The sequence below is a fragment of the Sander lucioperca genome, chromosome 20, assembly GCF_008315115.2.
Source record: "Sander lucioperca isolate FBNREF2018 chromosome 20, SLUC_FBN_1.2, whole genome shotgun sequence".
Taxonomy (NCBI): Eukaryota; Metazoa; Chordata; class Actinopteri; order Perciformes; family Percidae; genus Sander; species Sander lucioperca.
The window spans coordinates 10,430,222-10,450,463 of record NC_050192.1 but is presented as its reverse complement, the minus strand read 5'-3'; the positions used below and the strand labels follow the sequence as shown (position 1 = coordinate 10,450,463).

General features: G+C 41.5%; 1 protein-coding gene across 3 annotated transcripts in view; it reads right to left on the bottom strand.

The window, feature by feature from the left end:
• The window catches only part of plxna4 (plexin A4), a 252,928-nt gene that overhangs the window by 57,555 nt on the left and 175,131 nt on the right, over positions 1-20,242 (bottom strand). For all 3 annotated transcript variants that reach the window (XM_035996329.1, XM_031313676.2, XM_035996330.1), the window contains exons 9-19: positions 20,023-20,137; positions 13,280-13,480; positions 12,319-12,415; positions 10,465-10,655; positions 6,210-6,361; positions 4,775-4,898; positions 3,797-3,933; positions 3,042-3,209; positions 2,641-2,734; positions 748-987; positions 419-565 (exon numbers count right to left, since the gene is read on the bottom strand). In XM_035996329.1, the coding sequence (XP_035852222.1) occupies positions 419-565; positions 748-987; positions 2,641-2,734; positions 3,042-3,209; positions 3,797-3,933; positions 4,775-4,898; positions 6,210-6,361; positions 10,465-10,655; positions 12,319-12,415; positions 13,280-13,480; positions 20,023-20,137 (1,666 nt within the window). The remainder of the gene's footprint in view (positions 1-418; positions 566-747; positions 988-2,640; positions 2,735-3,041; positions 3,210-3,796; positions 3,934-4,774; positions 4,899-6,209; positions 6,362-10,464; positions 10,656-12,318; positions 12,416-13,279; positions 13,481-20,022; positions 20,138-20,242) is intronic.

The following is a 20,242-nucleotide window of genomic DNA, read 5'->3' as shown; positions in this document are numbered from 1 at the left end:
TGTACATCTACTAACTGTGTTACTGTAATGTGTCCATCTCTGTCTATATCGCTAGCTTCAGGTGGTAATATCAGGAAGCGCTTTGTTCAAAGTGGTCCCTCTTAAAACCACAAATGGAATCTTTATTGAGTTTGCAGGGCCCTAATCCTTCTTATTGAAGGCTTATTTGTTTGTCTTTTGTCTGCTTGTGGGCAGTAACAGGAACCACACAGCTGATTGGATTAGAGCTGTAGTCTGTCCCGAAGTGAACAAGAAGATAGCTAGAAAGCAACATAAGGTATGTCTTTCTGTCTGTCAAACTGTCGATGGATTTATAGGTCTGTGTGTCTGCCTTCTCCACCATAGCCTGCCTCTCTGTCATGTGTATCTGTGTGAGTCTCTCTCTATTGTCTTTGTGAGCATGTGGCATATCACTCACCAGGACCTTGTGTCGACCCGTCAGGTTGGGTGACTCACAGAGCAGCTGGGTCTCTGACACTGTTAACATGCAGGGCTTCTCGCCAATAAGAACTGTGTAGTTCAGCTTTCCATTTCCACTATTGGTTGGTGGGAGGAAGTTACGTCCCTGCAGGAAAGAATTCATGCATAATAAGAGTTTGTTAAAGGGAGGGGTAGGAGCTAGGAGTCAAAAAACGCATTTATATACTGATCATACTGCAAAATGACATCAAAACATGTTATAGGTAAGTTAATATCTTACAATCAATAAATACTGATTGTAAGTGTGGGTAATAACTATCCTCGTACCTTCAGTATAATGGGTGACCCAGGTTTAAGCTCCAGCACCCCAGACACACTGAGTGGTTCAAATTCAGGATTGGGGTAGTAGATAAAGTTAGTGTTGTTGAGTGCCATCAGAGCCTGCACATCGTCCAGTTTAAAGCCAAACTCGTCAGGTCTCTCAGGCACCTCTTGCTGCCTGGCCAGACTAATGGGCAGCTCTGGAGCCTGGCACAGCATGGATGTAGGACTGAGCACCTGGCACAACTGGCAGAAAACAGAGAGCGAAGGGAGACGTTACATTTATGAATGAACATATCTTCTGCAAATGAAATGAGTGCTTAGTAGAAGCAGATAATTGTTTTAAATTGACACAAAAATAAACTTGGAGGTGTTGTGGTGCTTTCCATTTTACTGAAGATACTGTGAGTGATTATGCATCAGTCCACATTATTTATATAAGTTTTCATGGCTAGATCTCAATATATCTCATATTCAAAGTATAACTAAGTTCCCTATTAAATCACTCATGCCACCTTGCAACTAAAGCTGTGGCAATCTGGCACTTGAATATGCACCAACTTTACTATATGCCAAGACATCCCATCAGCAGTTAGTGTGAATCTTTCATGTCACAGGTTTACATTTCACACAGGCCACTGGACACTCAATTCAAACTGGAAGGTCCTCCATTTCAAAAAGTGCAAAGAAGAACCTGTTAGAGTATTTTCCTCAAAGAAAGCCACCAAACGAGGTGCAGTTAGAGAGTGTGTGCACACTCTGGCTTTGATGTGTGAAGATCCAGGAGTGATAACTAGGTCTTACCCTTCCTTCATTACCCTTCAGAAAGACACCCCCACCCTCTCATCACTTCTTTATTCCCTGTCCAGTTATTCTTCCCTGTGATCTTTCCTTTTCTCTTTGACACATTATTATTCTGTCACTCATCTTTTTCAATACTACTTTACTGCTCAGTTATAGTGTCTCTTACATCTTTTTTTCAGTTGCTTGTCTCACTCTTGTTTTGTGGTTCTTCATCTTTGCCCTGGTCTTTCATTTGACACGTGATGTGATTTAAATTATTCCTCTTTATTCACATCTCTGAGCCAGTTTTATACACAAAAACAGATTGTCTGATCTGTCATTGTCATTGTCATGCCCATTCCTCTCTGTCTGTCAGGGCATTGACATATCAACCAACAGCACAGGTCTCATTCACAGACATTTCTGTCTCATTCACAGACATTTCCACAATAACCTCTGCCATGCAGCCACTCAAACTACTGCCTACCACTCTAATTGGCTCCTTGAACATCAAACTTGACTAATCCTGAAAGGTCTTCAGGACATCTCTGACATGTATCCTGCACTGCAGCAGGACGGAAACTGCAACAAAACCCCTCTATGTGCACAAATGTTGCTTAAATGTTTTTGTTTCCTCTCACATTCAGTGCCAAACTGAGCTAATAACTAATAAAGTGAGAGTGAGCAAATTATCTGTCACCACATTCAATTTATGGTGGTTCAAAGTGCAAGCTGCCTGCACAGTAGCTTGAAACACAATGCCCAGTGCAGAAATGTGAGCACAGATGTTAAATAGTGGTGCAAGCTCATGCTCAAATGGACCATGAAGGTAGTATTACCGCCTTTTGTTACTCCCTCGTCTTTCAATCAGATCACAGAAAAGGCCTTGCCATTTATTTATGCTATATATATATATATATCTAATCTATATATATATATATATATATATATATATATATATATATATATATATATATAGATTTACTCTGACATTTATTACGGCCCCCTTCTTTTGGGATGTCTAGCCGACAAGGGAAGTTAGGGACTTAGAAACATTGATAGTGGTAACGATATTTTATTGACTGTTTGTGTTTGTCTGTGTTCACAATCACTTACATTGAGTGTCTCATGGCTGTTATATTTGGCTCTGACAAGTGGCGTCTGAATGATGTCCAGGTTAGTTCCTGTCACTGTCACTGGGGTATGTCCACTGTGAGAAGGAGAGTGAAGATTGACAACAAGGTTCAACGGATAGCTGAGATTGTTTTGACAGATGGTGATATCAATTACTCACTCGGAGTGATATTGATGCTGAGACAATTATGATGTTGTAGATTTTGTATTATCCAGTTGTAGATGGTCAAAACTTTACTATTTTCTATTAACTAATTTGCAGCTGTTCATTCATTCAAAACATCTACAGGATCTCTAGCATCCATCAATATCCATTAGCAGTGAGTAACATGCAAGCTTTGGTCAAACAAGTTAACTGACTGAAATGTGCCCTTGTAACATACCTGTAGATGCTCCACTCAGGCTCTATCTTGGTGATGGTGGGATCTTCCACATACTCAAACCGCAGGTCTTTCTGGAGATGAGCCCTGTCTATGCTCACAGACACGGACACGTTCCCATAGCCATGCAGGGAAGCATGGGTGCGGCAGGTGAGCCACTGGCCACCCCTCCTAAAGTGATGATAGGATGACGAAACACTGGTTATATTAGTTATAGACTAACAATACATTTTTCTCCAACAATATATTACATTTTGTAGACACTCAGGAGTCATCTCTCTAGTTGTTTATCACTGTTGGTGCAAATTAATAAATCATTCAAAAACCAATGTCAATTTAATATTTAAGATGGTTGAATGGTTGCTTAAGTGGACATGGATAGATAGTTTATTGACTGAACATGGAATTGTGCATTGATCAGTGTTAAGTGGTGGATTACAAAAATGTCTTTTACCAATAATTTAAGAAAATGGCATTTCAAATTTATTAAAAAAAGTATATCTTCCAAGTAAAAAACATCAACCATCGCTAACTAATAGATGGAAGCTTGATGATTACACCATTCCTTGATCACAACCATTTATTCCAGGACATTTAATTATTGTCTCAGTTTATGTGGGGAAAAATTATCTAACAAAGATGAGAACTGTCAGAGAGGTTTGCTCCCTGCAGTTTGACTAACATGGGCTTTGACTGAGCTTTTAATTGACTGTTTAAGTGTGATTGGCAGGATCAGCTTTAGCTTGCTCCCCACTAACCTCAGATAAGTGCATGGCTGGTCCTTAAACATGATTGACACGTTGCTCCCAGCATCAAGGTGGCTCCCGGTGATGTTGACAATGGTTCCCCCAGAGACTGGCCCTCGGCTGGGCTTGAGGTTGATAATCCTTGGGATCTGGAGGAAGGGCAGAGGTTGTAAGGTCATAAGTCAATCAGAGGGTGAGATCAAGGTTAATTAAAGTAGGAAAATAACTCTGCATTAACAGTGACATTACAGTGCTCAAAACAATAAAAGCTTAAAAGATCATTCAAAATCAATCAATCGAAATCTACTAAGTGTTCTCAGCTAAAAATGCCTCTGAGTGTTAATATATACTGGCACTCACTAGTCCCACTTACATACACTATACTGTGGTGGAAAGCTTTGACACAGCAGCAACTGATGTAGTCCACTGAAAGCTGGGCATAAAGTAAATCCTCCTTCATTTCATTTGGCCTTCTTATAATCTCCAGCCTGCTGCGTGGTGTGACATCTAGACCTAACATCATATAATCCTCTACAGGGACCCTAGTGAGAAATAAACCTCGGCCAGCACCAATGGTTGGCACTAAAAATGATAAAACTCCATAAAACAAATACATAATGGCAACACTGCAAATTTATTTGAGTGTGCGAGTGATGCTGATTAATTGTGTGCAGAGTGGGTTTAGAAAGAACACAGAAAGTATGTAATGTGTGTGTTTTATGTGTCAGAAGAATGTTTTTAAAACCATCAGTGTTTCTTTCTAATTCTGTGCTTATTAGTGACTGACGGCCAGTTATGTCTTGTTGCTGATACACAAATGAGAAAAATACTGAGAGGGAGACTCTCAGTCAGAACCACACCATACCAGATCACAGCCAAAACATGTACGTACAGTATTACCACAGTAGGTGAGAACACAGATCAACAACCTGCAAGGGGTAAATTTGTTTATGTTAATGCAAAAAGATTAAATATTGAGTGTAGACTCACCACAAAATAGTAGTACTTGGAGGACTTTGCCATGAATTCTGGTCTGCACTCTCCATCTCCGACACAGACCTGCACGTTCCCAGTATACTGGCTCTTCTCTGCTTTACCCATCTCACACACAATCCTAGAAACATACATTAGCATAATTGTGGAATGTGTAAGAAAAAAAAAGAGACACACCCGAATGTATATGCCAAATGCAAAAATTCCCATACAAAAACCTCTATAAAAAAAACTCCTGCAGTTTGCCTTGCCAGCAAATGCTGAGCAGATTATGTAAAAAGAATGGACCTAAACCTGTTAAAACCTCAATAAAATAATGTGTTATTTGGCAGCGACTTCACCTCCTCCACTTGTGGGAGAAAAAGGAAAAAAGTCTCTATCCTTTTACATATGACCTCAAATATAGCTACCTCTTCTGCTGGGTCAGCATTTGCTTAGAAAGTGCTGGCACACAACTTACTTTCTTAGCTGAAGAAGCCCTGGGTCTGTTGATAAGCCAACTTTAAACTACTTTAAAATAATTTGACAGACGGTACCTGTAAGGAACCAAAGCTGGATTAAACTCAACTAAATGTAACTTCCTGAACTTTCTAAAAAGATTATGGGACTGTGTATGTGTGTGTGTGTGTGTGTGTGTGTGTGTGTGTGTGTGTGTGTGTTTGTGTGTGTATGTGCTGTGCTGCTATGAAATATGGACGCCAGAGTTGTTCTCTGCGGCCCACAGCAGTACACATACATGTGTCTTGTACTCTGTATGTGCCGCTGTGACTTGAAGTTAAATCAAACTCCAATTTGTTTTGGTCTAGGAATTAGGCTATTTTAGCATTAGTTTACCATTCATGTCATAGCCTCCCTTTCTCTGTTACTCACTCACCTTCTTCCTTGCTGCCTTACACACACAGACACACAGACACACATGCACACAAACACCCTGAGGTGACCACTATGACTCATGATCAGTTGGTCAGGCCAACTTGTTATGGCTCTGTTGTGTGGGTAACACAGGTAACATAATGTTGTGTGTGACTCAAGTGTCTTGTTCCCTGTAGGGCATGAGGTGTTTAGCTGTGGTCAAAGTGCTTTCAGTGGGATTATGGCAAGTAAAGGGAGAGTAGAAATACTATGCTGAATTCAGGATTCAGCTTTGCTGCTGTTACAAAATATAGTTTGACTTCTCCCTATGGTTCCAGTGCAGCTGGAAATATTATGTACATTTTAGTCGACAAAATTGTGAATTACTGTACAGCAAAGCTCATTACAACCTGTAATTATGAGTATATGTGCTATTAATAGCTGCTTTCAACTGGCTGCTGCCTAAAATGGGACTTACTGCTCTGCAGGAACATAAATTAAGACTAGGCGAGGATGTGCTATTTATTACATAGTGCTGCCAATGTTCTATATTCAGTCATCAATGTAAAATGTGACTTACTGTTCAGCAGGAATGTAGCCCTCAAGTATGGGGGTGCAATCCACTTCGGCCACCTTCACGTTATCCTGAATCTCTCTGAAGTCCAGTCCCAAGTTCTCACCACGAATAGTCACAAGCGTGCCTCCCTCCCTGGGACCCCGCAAAGGTGTGATCTGTTGAAATTTAAATCTAGATCAACGATTTTGGAGATGTGGTTTTGTTTGTTTTCACAAACAACAAACATTAATTCATTGCACAAAGAATTTTGCTGAAAGCATGTGTGACAGAAGATGATGAGAGGCTGTTTAATTTAAAGTTGTTGTCCGTAAGATTTGAGTTAGGTTGTTTCTAGCGGCAGCTTTGGTGGTAAGATGTAATTGCAGGCAGGCGTTGACTGTGTGACGTCGGTAGAATGGCAGCTCTAAACTGCAAGATGCCTTCACATGCTCCAGTAACAGTTTAGTCTAAGATGAGCTAATGATCTAAGAGCTAATACATCCATTAAGATACGGGCCATGTAGGGACACTCACAGTTATTAAAGTAAAATATTAGATGGGAAAACTGTAGATGAGTAAATGTAATAAAAGTAAAGGTATGATAAAAATGACGCCACTGGATTTGTTTCCCTCTCTTTGTCTCCTGTTTCTCCACTTCATTTTGTAAAATATAAATAAAGATTTTTTTTCTATGCTCAAAAACTCAAATGTGTGTCAAGAAAACTGATATAACTGCTTTTTGACATGGCAAATTATAGCAATACTGTGTTGTGCCATATACGTACGTCCTAGACTCAAATTTCTTTGCCAAACATTAAAAAGCTATTTTAACTTATTAACATAATTTGTCTCTCCAATTTGATATCTCCATTAGCTGCAGTATGTTTCTCAACCCCTTGTCCATACTGTACACAGCTTTGTAGGCCAATATTTTAAATCACAACTGTATTTGCAATTTATCTAAAATTAGTGTATCAAGCAATTAGGAGAGTTATAAAGTAGTGTAGTGTAAACATGAAAAGAGCTTCTACGAATAGTGGCTAAGTAGGAATGATGATGAATGTTAATGTTAACATGAATTTTAACTGGCGTCTGATAATGAACTCCCTTTTAAGAAAATTGCAGTCAACATCCTAACTTTCCAAATGGTGTGAGATAGAGTATTAGTGTCAGCCAGTCAGAATACAACGTTCCTACTTCTTAGTGTTTTGGTTCCTGTGAAACTACTGTATTGACAAAGGCTGTCTGCAAAAGCAATATACAGTAGACCACTCAGGTGTAGAAGGACAAACAGGTGAAGAATGATATTGATACATTTAAGTTTCATATGTAAAATCCTTTGGGGATATGTGCTTTCTGTTCACACATTATGTAATGCTCAGAAGAAAAACATGACTTTGCTGAAGGGTGAGGGGATGGGAGAGACGCTGCAGAAAAGAGAAAATAGATGATGAAATAACAGCTCCAGTGACAGCTAACGGGTCAAGACTTAGGGTCAAGAGATTGTCATTTCTCAATCCTGTATTCACTGAAAACCACGACAATATATTATATAAGATTAACTTAAAACTTGGCATTGGGTGACATCTTTGAAGTAATTACAGTGTCCTTTTGATTTATCAGTAACATCTCTCATTGTTGATGAGGCGGTTCCAACATCCATCAACACTTTACTCACACAATTACTTTTTGGCCAGCGTGTGTGTGTGTGTGTGTGTGTGTGTGTGTGTGTGTGTGTGTGTGTGTGCGCACACATTATCAGTCCGGCCCAGATGGATGGATGTTAGAGACGGACACAGAATAGTCTTTTTCTATCTGTCTCTGTCAAATAGAAGGGGCCCACCTTTAATGGTGCTGTGTCACCATCCCACTGAAAAATAGTGATCCTAAGGATTTTCACTCAGGCTGAGACTGCCATTGTTTCTCTGCTCGGTTTATAGTTGACAGCGTGACCCCCTGCGATGTTCACAGGTAGAGTACTAAGTGAGTGTGTTTGTGTGTGTGGCTTTATTTTATGGCTTGAAGCTCTTGCTTGCTGTGAAATGATAATCCTTATGTTAATACCCTTATTTAATTTTTTTTTTTCAAAGAAGTGAACTAAAACAAACTAGCTGGGCTTGAAAGGAACTAGCCATTTGAATGACAGAGGCGAGCTCAAGCCAGGTCACGCACAACACAAGTCCTGTGGCTGCCATGTGGGAGATATCGTTGTAGGATGGTTCAATGTCTCTGATTAATAAGGCTCCCTGTTCATATCTTACTGAAAAAAGAGCCTTCTGGGAACGGGGCAACAATACATGCAATTAAAAAGATTGCACATATTGCACCGTGGCTCTCCATTTATAAGCAAATATGGAGGATGGAGAGGGACAAAGAGTTAAAGAGAAATAGTGTAGGAGAAGAAAGAAGCAACAGAATGAAAAAGAGAGGGAGAGACGCAATGAGGCGTTGATTAGATTTGTGACTTTGACAAGATAATTGACGGTTGGGTAGAGGCAAACACTTAATCACTTCTCTCTCTATCTCTCCCTTTCTCTTTCCATCTTTCTATGTGAGTCTCTCCCTCTCATATTGTTGATGGGAGATGTCATTATAATGAAGCGTATTAGAATGCATTAGAGTCCCGGTCGTCTTGGAAAAGTCCTCACTCCTCACCCAGTGACAGTTTTTATGGGGGACGTGAGAAGGCTGCAATATGTCCCTACTGCAGCCTCAGGGATGTAAGGAGAAATACAGGGCCCATCTCCAGGAATGAATCCACTGCTCGGGGGGAAGACAAACAGTGGAGTGAAAGAATGATAGAGTGCACCTTACTGATTCAGAATCTTTAATAAGGGCAACAAGGGCCACCATCTTCTCATCACCTTCTTCAAGAGTTGATTTGATTTTGTCGGGATAAAAATAATCACAATGGTTTAGGTATCAATGAGTAGAAGAGAAGGTAGTTCAGTTCCCTGTTTTGGAGCTGTCCTCATTGTCCAGAGATTCCAGAATGTTCTCTCCTGTGTCTATCTTCCTCTGTCAGACTATCCACATTTATTTAGAAAACATTTGAAAATTCTGCTGAAACCCATCAGGTTAGCATGATCTGTGAAGATTCAAGATTACAAGAAACAATGGGATTTATGGTGCTGCTTTCAGTGAATCTCCACCAAGGTCAGCCACTTATCTGTATTCTGGTCTATATAGGATGATGTACAGAGAGGAGAGTGAACAGCGGAGAAGGGATTATCCTTCCATTTCGGTATCCCTCTTCCTCTCTCCGTCCAAACCCATCACTCCACAGGACACCAAAAAGGATTCCCCTCTCTGTTGTTTTTATCCCCGCTTTGCTTCATCTCTTGTCAGTCACCATCTGCTCCTAACTCCCGTCCTTGTGAAAAGGATGCAGAGAGGACCTTCGTATCCATCATGGGGATATGGGGAGGGCGTAGGGGTCTTCTTCCACCCCTTCAGCCTCACATGACTCTATTCTGGCTCAGTCTACCCATCCGTCACCCCCCCCCCTTTCATGTAAACCCAATCTATCCTCCTCTCTTTTCATCTGGGAATCTTTCCATCCATCTTTCCTTTGCATCCTCTTATCCTCCATCTCACTGACCCTTATGCCTTCTGCTATTGCCGCTTTTATATGTCTTTCACAGGTCAGGACCATTTGCCTCTCACGGTGTATGTGGTTTTCAGGAGCATGATGGGTTAAGTGGGGGTTTGTGTGACCGTGCAGAGATCTGTGCAAAGTTGATTGATAACTAGCATGAATGAGGATGATTTGTCTTTTTCTAGCTCTGTCTAGGTCTTACATGGACTATCCTAGTGTTTGTATGTTTACATTGAAAGTAAGATGGGAGTAAACTATGTCAAAAATAAGCACTGTCCCACTTACAGTTTTTAAGGAAAGACATCTATAATGGCCTATTTAAATGATTGCTGTAACTGTGATTCTAGTATATCATTATGGTATAAACTTTAGATGAAAGATATGTAACTGTAAAAAGATTAAAAAAGATATTGTTCCTCACAAATGCTGTCAGGCTGAATAGCTTATGGTGACTCACAGCCTCTGTCATTATGTTGAAATGATTAACTGCCATGCTGTCACGGTGGTGATGAGTATATGTATGCTCCTATCAGTGCACTGTAATTATTTGTGTGTTTGCATGTATAGCCTTTAAGTTAAACACAATGTTGGCAATACTTGGCCAATGTAAATTCTTATGTGCAAAGTATGTACTGGACATATGTGGACGCTAATACATCTGTGCCCTGGTGTGTGTCCCACCTGTGTGATCCGTGGGTGGGTGCACTTGCTGTTAATGCCGTTGTGTTCCAGCCACTGGTTCTCGGGGTGGGGGCAGTGTTGTTTCAGGGTGCAGCGGTTCTCTCCTTTACACCAAACACATCCAAAGAGCGGGTCTGCCTTCAGACACAAACCACAGCTTCCACGCTGGGCGTCGCACTTGTACAGATGGACTGTGCGTAGGAAGGAAAGAGACAAGGGAAAAAGAAACAAAGGGGGAAGAAGGAAACCACAGAGGGAGAAATAGTTCAGAACTTAAGTGAATAACATTTGTACAAATGATTACAGAACAGCAAATGCATGCACATTTTGCGCAAAAGCCTCTAAAATGACGGACAAACTTCAAAACACACAACTCAAATTTGAGTTGTTTACCCAAATCTCTTAATGTCTTTCAGCTGCTGTTTGAATATGCGAACAAACTGAACATTTTGAGAGTGACATTCGTTGATATCTTTGTCTCATTATTTCTCCATCTATCATTATCTCTATATACTCCCTCTCTCTCTCTCTCTCTCTCTCTCTCTCTCTCTTTGAGTTTCCTACACTGCTGCCTCTCGCCTCTGCTCATTCACCACACATTTAACATATCATCTCCATGGCAACGGGCCAGCCATTTTCTTTTTAATTGCCATTAGATGCATGTGTGATCTGTCCATCAAACAATCCCCTTGGAGCAGCTTCCTCCACAGGAGAACAAAGGTTGAAAGATGGTAGAGAAAGACTCTCCAGTTCAAGCATCTTCCTCTCTTTCCCTAACTATCATTGCTTGTTTCATTTTACACTTATGCTCAAGAATATGTTTTGTATTTGACTCAGACACACATCCACAAACACACAAATACTGTACAAACTTTGCCTTACAGCAGTGTCAATAGGTTTCTTATGCCTTCTTCCACTGCCTTAGGTTAAAATGTGTTGTTTTCCTGTCACAGAACTACAACCCCCAGCATGCTGCTGTTTCCCTACCCCAGCATGAATCACACATAGTTGTGGATCGCCAGTGGCCAAACTGAATCAAGCTCAGCAGCTGAAATCTTAAAAATTCAGCACAGAGCTGTCATTCCACATATACCATGAGTAGATGGAGAGTTGGACAGAAAAGAAAAAGAGGCAGCAATATATATTATATGCTACCTGCTCACTGGAATCCAGCCTGGAATAATAATTTAAAGCACACTGAATTTGTGAAAAGTGAAAAAATGAAAGAGGGAGCAGACAGAGAGGTGTTGACAGAGCAAATAGACAGCTGAAAAGAAATAATGTTTATGAGGAGGCAAGAAAATGGAATTTAGAGAGTAAGGAAAAGACAGACAGACAGACAGACAGACAGACAGACAGACATACAACAGTGAAGTGCAGGAGAGACAGACAGATAAATGGAGAGAGACTGGAGGGGAAAGAGACATACACAAGGAAAGCGTAAGAGAGGATGTGTTAAAGTTAACCACTCTACACCGCAATATCAGGGGATGGATGCTGCCCGCTTGTTGTCATGGAGACCGGCTCCAAGGGCAACAATGGGGAAGCAGCAGATTTACTGTGTGTTTGTGTCTATGTGTGTGTATAAGTGAGAGTTTATAAGAGTCAACTATATGTGTGTGTGTGTGTGTGTGTGTGTGTGTGTGTGTGTGTGTGTGTGTGTGTGTGTGTGTGTGTGTGTGTTTGTGGTTTCTTATGAGAGGTGAGAACTATAGAAAGAGCTGATGGATTCACAAGTGTGTGTGTGTGTGTGTGTGTGTGTGTGTGTGTGTGTGTGTGTGTGTGTGTGTATATGTGCGTGCATATGTGCAAGTACTTTAGTATGTGCAAGTTCGTGCCTCTGTGCATGCTCACCTTTGTTGTAGGCGGGGTTGTCAATGCTGAAATCTCCATTCCAGATTACAGTCAGCTCCACGGGAAGACTGCTCATCTCCATCCCATCATAGAAATACTGTCACCATGGCAACCAGAGAGGAAAATAGGGAGAAATGGGGAAGAGAGTATGAGAGAGAGAGAGAGAAAGAAGCTGTTGAGCTACTTTAAACTGTCTATTATCTCCAAGTCCAAAAGGCTCTAGTATAACAATACTCCTTTGAATGCAAAATGCATCATCAACAGGTGGCTGTAGACACAGTGAATACACACATGAACTCACACTCTGAATCCACAAACACACAGTATACACACCACAGAGCTTTCACAGACGAGATTATGTTTCATTCGGTTCTGTAACACGAGCAGCATGGAGGGTTGGTGCTAGAATCATCATTTTCCGCTAAATTACAGTTTCCCTCCTTCACTGCTCAATCAAAGTACAATATTTGGATTGTGCTGTGATTAAACACACAAATCTGGCAGACATCTCTACACACAGGCACTAACACACACCCAGAGTGATGAAGATAGACAGGAAGATGATATGTTATTGTATCAACAGACGATTAGCATCAAGACCAGCATAAAGCCTTTTTCATGCTAGTCTTTCATTGCTGTCAATGCATTATTCAGCCAGTGAATGGAGCATGATCGCAGGGATGGCTGTGCAGGAGAGACAAAGTCAGACTCTTTTCTCATTGACCCACTGTCTGGCTAGAAGAGGAGAAACCCTTAGCTGAAATCAGTGTGTATGTATGTGGCTGTATGTGTGTGTAAGAGAGATTGAAAATATATTATCACTTTTATAGGAACACTTTATATAAATGGGGCGTTTTTATAGAGATTGTGTTGGTGTGTTGGTGGATGGTGGTCAATGATGATATCCCAGAGAAGCTGGCAAGTAAAATACACACACACACATGCACACACTAATCCTCACCGATGTGTTTTGACACTGCACTGAGGAGCTGTTAAAGCGCAGGGCAGGAACTCTGTGCTCGTTTCCCTGGATGGTCAGCAGACACTCATACCCCCTCTGTCCAGATTGGGGCTGGGGGAGGTTCTTTGCCGGTAGGGTGATGGGCTTTACCACGTTGACTGGCACCAGGATCCTATCTGCAGGCAGCAACTGGGGACACCCCTAGAAGAAAGACAAAAAGACAAGGTGGGAAAGCGTGTTACTACGGGCCATCTCATGAGGTAATTGCAATTAATGTTACTTGAAAAGATCCTGCAATGTCACTTTGTTATTAGAAGTGCAGTTTGCCCGTCACCTGAGTCACACAGTGAAGTACACAACTCTTGTTAATGGATTTGAACTAAAGAAAGTATAAATATTAGCAAGAGAACAACCTTAATTTAAGTTCCACTGTCACAAATGTAAATCTGGCCCCTATGTATGTTATACTTCATATGCACATCATTTGAAATCTGTGCACATGCTGATCAATCAACCACCAATTTTGGCATCACAGCACAGAAAAGTCAAAAGATGCAGGAAGGCGGATTTAAAATTACCTCTGTGTGTGCTGAAATTTTGGACGACTTACAAATACATGCCCTTCTCTATTAAAATTAAGTGTTACAATACAGGAAAGACCTGTCTTTTAATGTAATTTAACTGTATGTATGTTTCCCATTTATTTTTGATATTAATATGAAAATCAACATTTTGAATCTATTTGGAGACAGTGAGCATGGTTGCACCAGGAATATACCTACAACATGACTGACATACAGTGTATTGTAAAATCACGGAGCCATCCACACTCTCATCATGTATCTCATTATTATCAGGTACCAGATCACCCAGTACTTCACCAACATTAGTTTAATTGAATGGAATATCCACTTCAGCCTGTGCTGTTTTCAGTGTTTTAGTGCTTTTATTTATGATAGTTTCTGTTGGGTGGAGATCAGCTGAGTCTCTTGGTTGGACGGTCCTAGGACCTGCTCACATTCACTGTGAGTGAAGGGCCGGCTCAACAGGTACTCCACTGTCATTATCCACAGGAGGGAAGCATTAATGAGACAATGAAACAGGCAGTTATACAGAAATGATATGAGCTTTCAGTTTGTATTTGTATGTTTGGTTTTTGTGTTCCTGTTTTCACTGATGGATCAAAATCAGGTTGATTTCTGCCTGTGCAGTAATTAGGCAAGAATGGATCACAGAGAGAGAGAGAGAGAGAGAGAGAGAGAGAGAGAGAGAGAGAGAGAGAGAGAGAGAGAGAGAGAGAGAGAGAGAGAGAGAGAGAGAGAGAGAGAGAGAGAGAGGGGGGGGGGGGATGAGTCACTTAGCAATTGATTATCTAAAATTAACAGCCAATCAATTCAGGTGTGAGGAGCTGGCTAAATATAGAGCACCTATGACTTGCCTGAAAGATGAACAGGAAAGGAAAGAGGACAGGTGAGGAGAGGGGAAGAGATGGACAGAGAAGAGAAAAGGAAAGACGAACAGAGGAGGACAGAGAGAACAAATGAAAAAAAGGCAATGGCAAGAACAGGAAAGTGACTGACAAGCAGAAGTGAAAGGTGAGGAGGGAGGTAAAGGAGGGTAAAGATAGTAAAATGGAAACTGTTTCATTTTTTTTCACTAAAGAGTGGTGGTTAGAGAGAGAGAGCAAAATAAGCAAAAATGAGAGAGAGGCATAACAAAAGAACAGAGTGACTGAAAGAGGCAAAAAAAAACACTATAAAGCATGTGCGACAGGAGCAGCTTTAGCATGTCAAAGAGGCAGGAGGAAAGAGGGTGAAAAGAAGGAAAGCAGATAAGGTGAGCCCCCTGCATGGATGGAGCTGGGGGGGAGTGAAGCATAGCGCATGTTGAACTGGGTGATAACACTTGTTTGAAGTTTATTAAAAGCCACTTGATTGGGTTAGGCTAAGTGACTGACTAGATGGCTGCTTGGAGAGAGAGGGGAACGCTATGACACCATTCACAAAGTCATTATAGATAAATGACAAACATGGTGAGTGAGTTCAGTGGTGGAGAGGAAGTAAGAGGTGGTACATTTGTGTTTGCTCTTCCAAATCTCATTTTCCTAAGAACAAAGGGTCATATTTGGAGTATGAAAACGAGTGGGAGAGCAAAGAGAGATGCAATCGATTTTTAATCACATCTCTTCCAGTTAATACACTTGAACAATAGGGACAATAAATTTGATCTGGTTTGTGGAAATGAAGGCATGGAAAGCACTGGAGTATGACTTAACAACGTGACTTAAGCTGAATCTTGAAGATACAGATCTACACTGATAGTGGCATATGGTGATAGGATTGTGCACACACACATACAGAGAGAGAGAGAGAGAGAGAGAGAGAGAGAGAGAGAGAGAGAGAGAGAGAGAGAGAGAGAGAGAGAGAGAGAGAGAGAGAGCATCACAGCTAAAATGCAATAAACTAAACCCAAAAACTCACACTAAAACTACACTTTCTTATACAGTACATGCAAGCAGATTTAAGGTTAACACACACTGACATGTGCGGTTGCACACACACACACACACACACACACACACACACACACACACACACACACACACACACACACATACACACACACACCCTTAAACACATACAAAGAATAAAGCCTTGGAATCCTATTACGGTAGAAGATAAACGCCACAAGTCACAGCCAGACAGCATCTCTTGCATCATCTGCCTTTATGACAACATGTCATGTAGATGGAAAACTTGAAAAAGCAAATTCCAACAGCTGCTGAGTATACACACAGCACACACACACACACACACGCACACACACACACACACACGCACGCACGCACGCACGCACGCACGCACGCACACACACACACACACACACACACACACACACACACACACACACACACACACACACACACACATTCACCATTTCATTAGCACCTTCTACTGACATCAGAGTGATTTTACAGCTACGCTCCAAACACCCATCCTTGTAGTCTCATGTAGATAATCTTAGTGACACACAAACACCTTATTTCACACATACAGATAGAGTAATTGTGAAGCAGGCTTTCCCCACTAACACAGAGAATGCTCAAAATCAGTAAAATCTTAATTCACTCTCCCTTTCTAAGTTTTGTGACAGCAGAAACCGCCAATCATGAAAGCACTAAACAGCTGCCTTATGTGCTTCAATAACAAGTGTGTGTGCACGCTGTTGGTATGGTGTGTTTTCTCTCCTACTCCTACCTGTCAATATCATGACTCCTCATAACCAAATAATAAGCATTGATTTCTGAAAACCAAGTTGGCACTTCTCTTTTTGATCTACGTTATTATCCTTCATTCTTCCTCTCTCTATCACTGACTCATTGTTTTCTCTGACGTGACCTCATCACTGTTTCTGCCATGCTCATGCTTTATCCCTCCTTCATGTAGCTCCCGCTAAACCCAGGTCATATTGTTTGTCCTATCTAGCTCACTGACCCTTCTCATTTCGCTTATCAACTCCCTCTCAGTGATTTTCTCTCCCCCTCTCTTTCCTGACTTCTTTTTTTCTTGGGGACCTACTTAGATCTGATAATTAGAGACTGGTAGGAGGTGTGAAGGGTGGAGAGGGGGAGAGTGACAGAGAGTAGGCAGCGTAGTGGGAACTGTGAATGTAAAAGCCCTGGGCATAGTTGGAAGCAAGGGAGGAGGGAGGGTGAGAGCAAAAGAGAGATACCTATAATTATAGCAGTGTAAGGTGTGAAGATGAAGAGGATCTTCAGTTTTCATACACTACATGCGCATGCACGCATGCGCACACACACACACACACACACACACACACACACACACACACACACACCTACCTAGTGGTTACCAAGAGCTCCCCTGAACTGGCCTCTGTTTTATCATCTCCTACAGAGCCTAGGGCAAAGACACTCTCCCGCTCTCTGTTCATTTTCCCTCCTTCCCTGCTGATCTTCACCTTGTTTCTAACCCGCTGTCCAGTCCTCACCTTAACTTTCCCCCCCAAATACCTATCCCGCTTCTCTCCCTGCATCTCTGTCCTTGCTCTTAAAGGAATATTGCAATTCAATATAACTTGGGTTTTTCTTTAACAGTTTTGCCTCCCATTTCTATTGGTTATGATAACATTCGGTTCACTAAACTAATTGCTGAGGTTTGCGAACTAGGCGACATTGCAACAATTAAGTTTAAAATATCATAAGCATATCCCTTTTGTCTTTACTCTGCACATACTCAACTGGCTCTTCAGCAGTCAGAGTTTATGCCATTGATTTTTTTATGAATTGAAAGAAAGCATCTTTCTCTACCTTTCTTGTCTCATATTGGCAACTAACAGCTATTACTGCTGGCTGTTGGCTTCTTTAATAAAATTATTTTGATCCCTTGATCAATACATTCCTGGTTAACAAACTCCCAAGCACTGATCACCACAGCACAGAAAAGAAGTAGCTAATGCAAGGATGTGCTAAGAGGTAGTGATATATATTCAGTAACATCAATATTTGGTGTGTTTTGCATATCCTTACAAGATCAATATAATAAGGAAAAGCTTGGCAAAAGCTCAGGATATAATAATGCTGATTTGTAGACAGAAGAAGAAGAAAGGGAAATGTCCTGTGGATTTAATGGTTTTAAGAGAACCGGAGGTTTACTTAATTTCACTTGCTTTAGGTGAGGCTATGTGTGCACTTGGGATGGGGGATGCAGTTAGAATGAGTGATAAATATGCAGATAACAAAACCTGGGTTTTGGATAAAAAAGCAACAGTAGTGGTCAGAAATAACATTTGGCTATTTATTCCATGCATGTGAAGCTGCATGCGTGTTCTTTGTCAGTGAGTGAGGCTCATCAGGACAGCAAAGTCCTTGAGATGTGTGGAGGGCAAATAGGGACGTGGCCTTGGTTAATTTGCCAACAGGCAAACGTCTGATCTGTGTGCCCATATCGTTGCTGGCATGAATAAAAAGGCACCCACTGCACACCCAGGCCTGGCTTTAACTCTGTCCTGCCATGCATACTAACAACAAGCTCAACCAGTAGGGAGATTTACATGGCCTTGATCATTAGCATAGTGTTAAGGGATTATTCAGATCCCTGCCTGAAATCCTGTAATTGTAATAGTACACAAAGTTATCTGCAGCAGAAAGGGCCCATCCCATTTCACAGAGCAAAGTTGACTTGTTGCCTATCATGATGGGAATGATTCTATGGATAATGGATTGTGCCTGCATGTTCTTAAGCGTGTATGTGTGTGTGTCTAAATCATTAATTCAAAACATGACCTTGGATTTGAGGGTTAATTAAAAGCAAATTAAAAGTCATTAAGCCTGCAAAACACCTGCTTTTTCTGAAACAACACATCAAAAAAAAGGATGTCATTAATGTGTTAATACCAAATCCCCATCGCTTTATTTATGGTTTTCTTTTAGTTAGCAACACAAAAGGAGTGGATTCAGACATTATTATCCTCAGTCAATATTGACCACCAGCCCATGAGTTAATTGGAAAAGTAAACCTGCAAAGACTCAGGCTTGGGCCTGACTAAGCAGAAGGTTCAAAAGGATAATGGAAACTGGGGAAAAAGAAAATAATAACGTCTACGCAGGTTGAATGGCTCGGGGCAAACATGGGTGGAATAACACAATTGAGAGCAGACTGCTCATCAAAGGAGGCAATCTGGCTAAGCTTGTCCCTGCCTGTCGTGCAGCGTCTGCCAACCCAGACATTAGCACTAGTGATCTTCATCATAGCTCACCTCAGGCTAGCATTAACAGGCCACTAACTCCCTGTAAAAGCCTCCCCCTGAAAACTACCATGATTTGGCAGGGTATTGGCAGGCACAAACGTTATTCAGATAAACACACAAACACACATAAAAATATATTAAAGCACACTGATACACCCACAGGCTCACACCAGAGGTTGCCCACATACATGTGGCACATACCCAAACTTTCCTTTACCTCCTTGCTCTGTGCTGAAGGCTGCTATTGTGGAAGTGACTCTAAATCAGAGTGAGACTACTCTCACAGAACAGGGTGTGGGCGGGTTGGGGGCATTCGCTGAATGTACCCCATCCAGTGAGTGGCTTGTCCTCTGCAGCAGAGCAGCCTAATTACGGTGGGCTCTGCTTCGACGGGAATTGAACTGGCTGCCAATACTATTGATAATTCACACAGACTAAGCTGTCACAGGGAATAGGGATGGGCAAGAGGAAATGGCTCCGTTTTATTAGATTCCACTGCCCTTTGATGTGCAGTCAAGAGCGAGACATGCCAAGAGACTCATGCCAGATGGAAGCACTACAGCTGAAAGGTGTCTCAATCCTTTTAACATAACTCTTTTTACATGTGAAACCTAGAATGATAGCTATTAGTGTCACATAGCCAAACATTACCCCTCAATTTATTCCACCATGTTTTATTACTTAGCTGGCCCAATACGAAGAAGCCAGCTGGTGCTGGGCAGCAATAAAAACTATGGGGATTCTTGGACATTGTCTTACTGGGCTACAGTTTAAATGTCTGTGAACCTACAGGTAGAGGTGCTGTTAGATATTTTGGGCATCCTGACAACAGCTCAACCATCCATTGAGGGTTTCACTCTCCTAGCGACATCTACAGGGGGGTTTGGTGGCCGAATAATTTGAGTTAATGTAAAAACAAGAAAAAAGCAAATCAAGTAAAACACTTTAATCGCCCCCTCTGGCTTGGGACTCACCTCAGGCTTCTTGACTCGGCCCTCCTGGAAGGAACATGTGCGAGGGTCATAGGTACAGTCATGCCTGTACTTACACCAGTGGCACTGGTAAGGACTACTCACACATGACAGACACCTGCATGAAAAGCAGAGGAGAGGGAAGATAGTGTTGGGAATTAGTATTGAACAGCAGCAAATACACTTGAGAACAGAAGCTCAATATGCCTACTTACTTATGTAT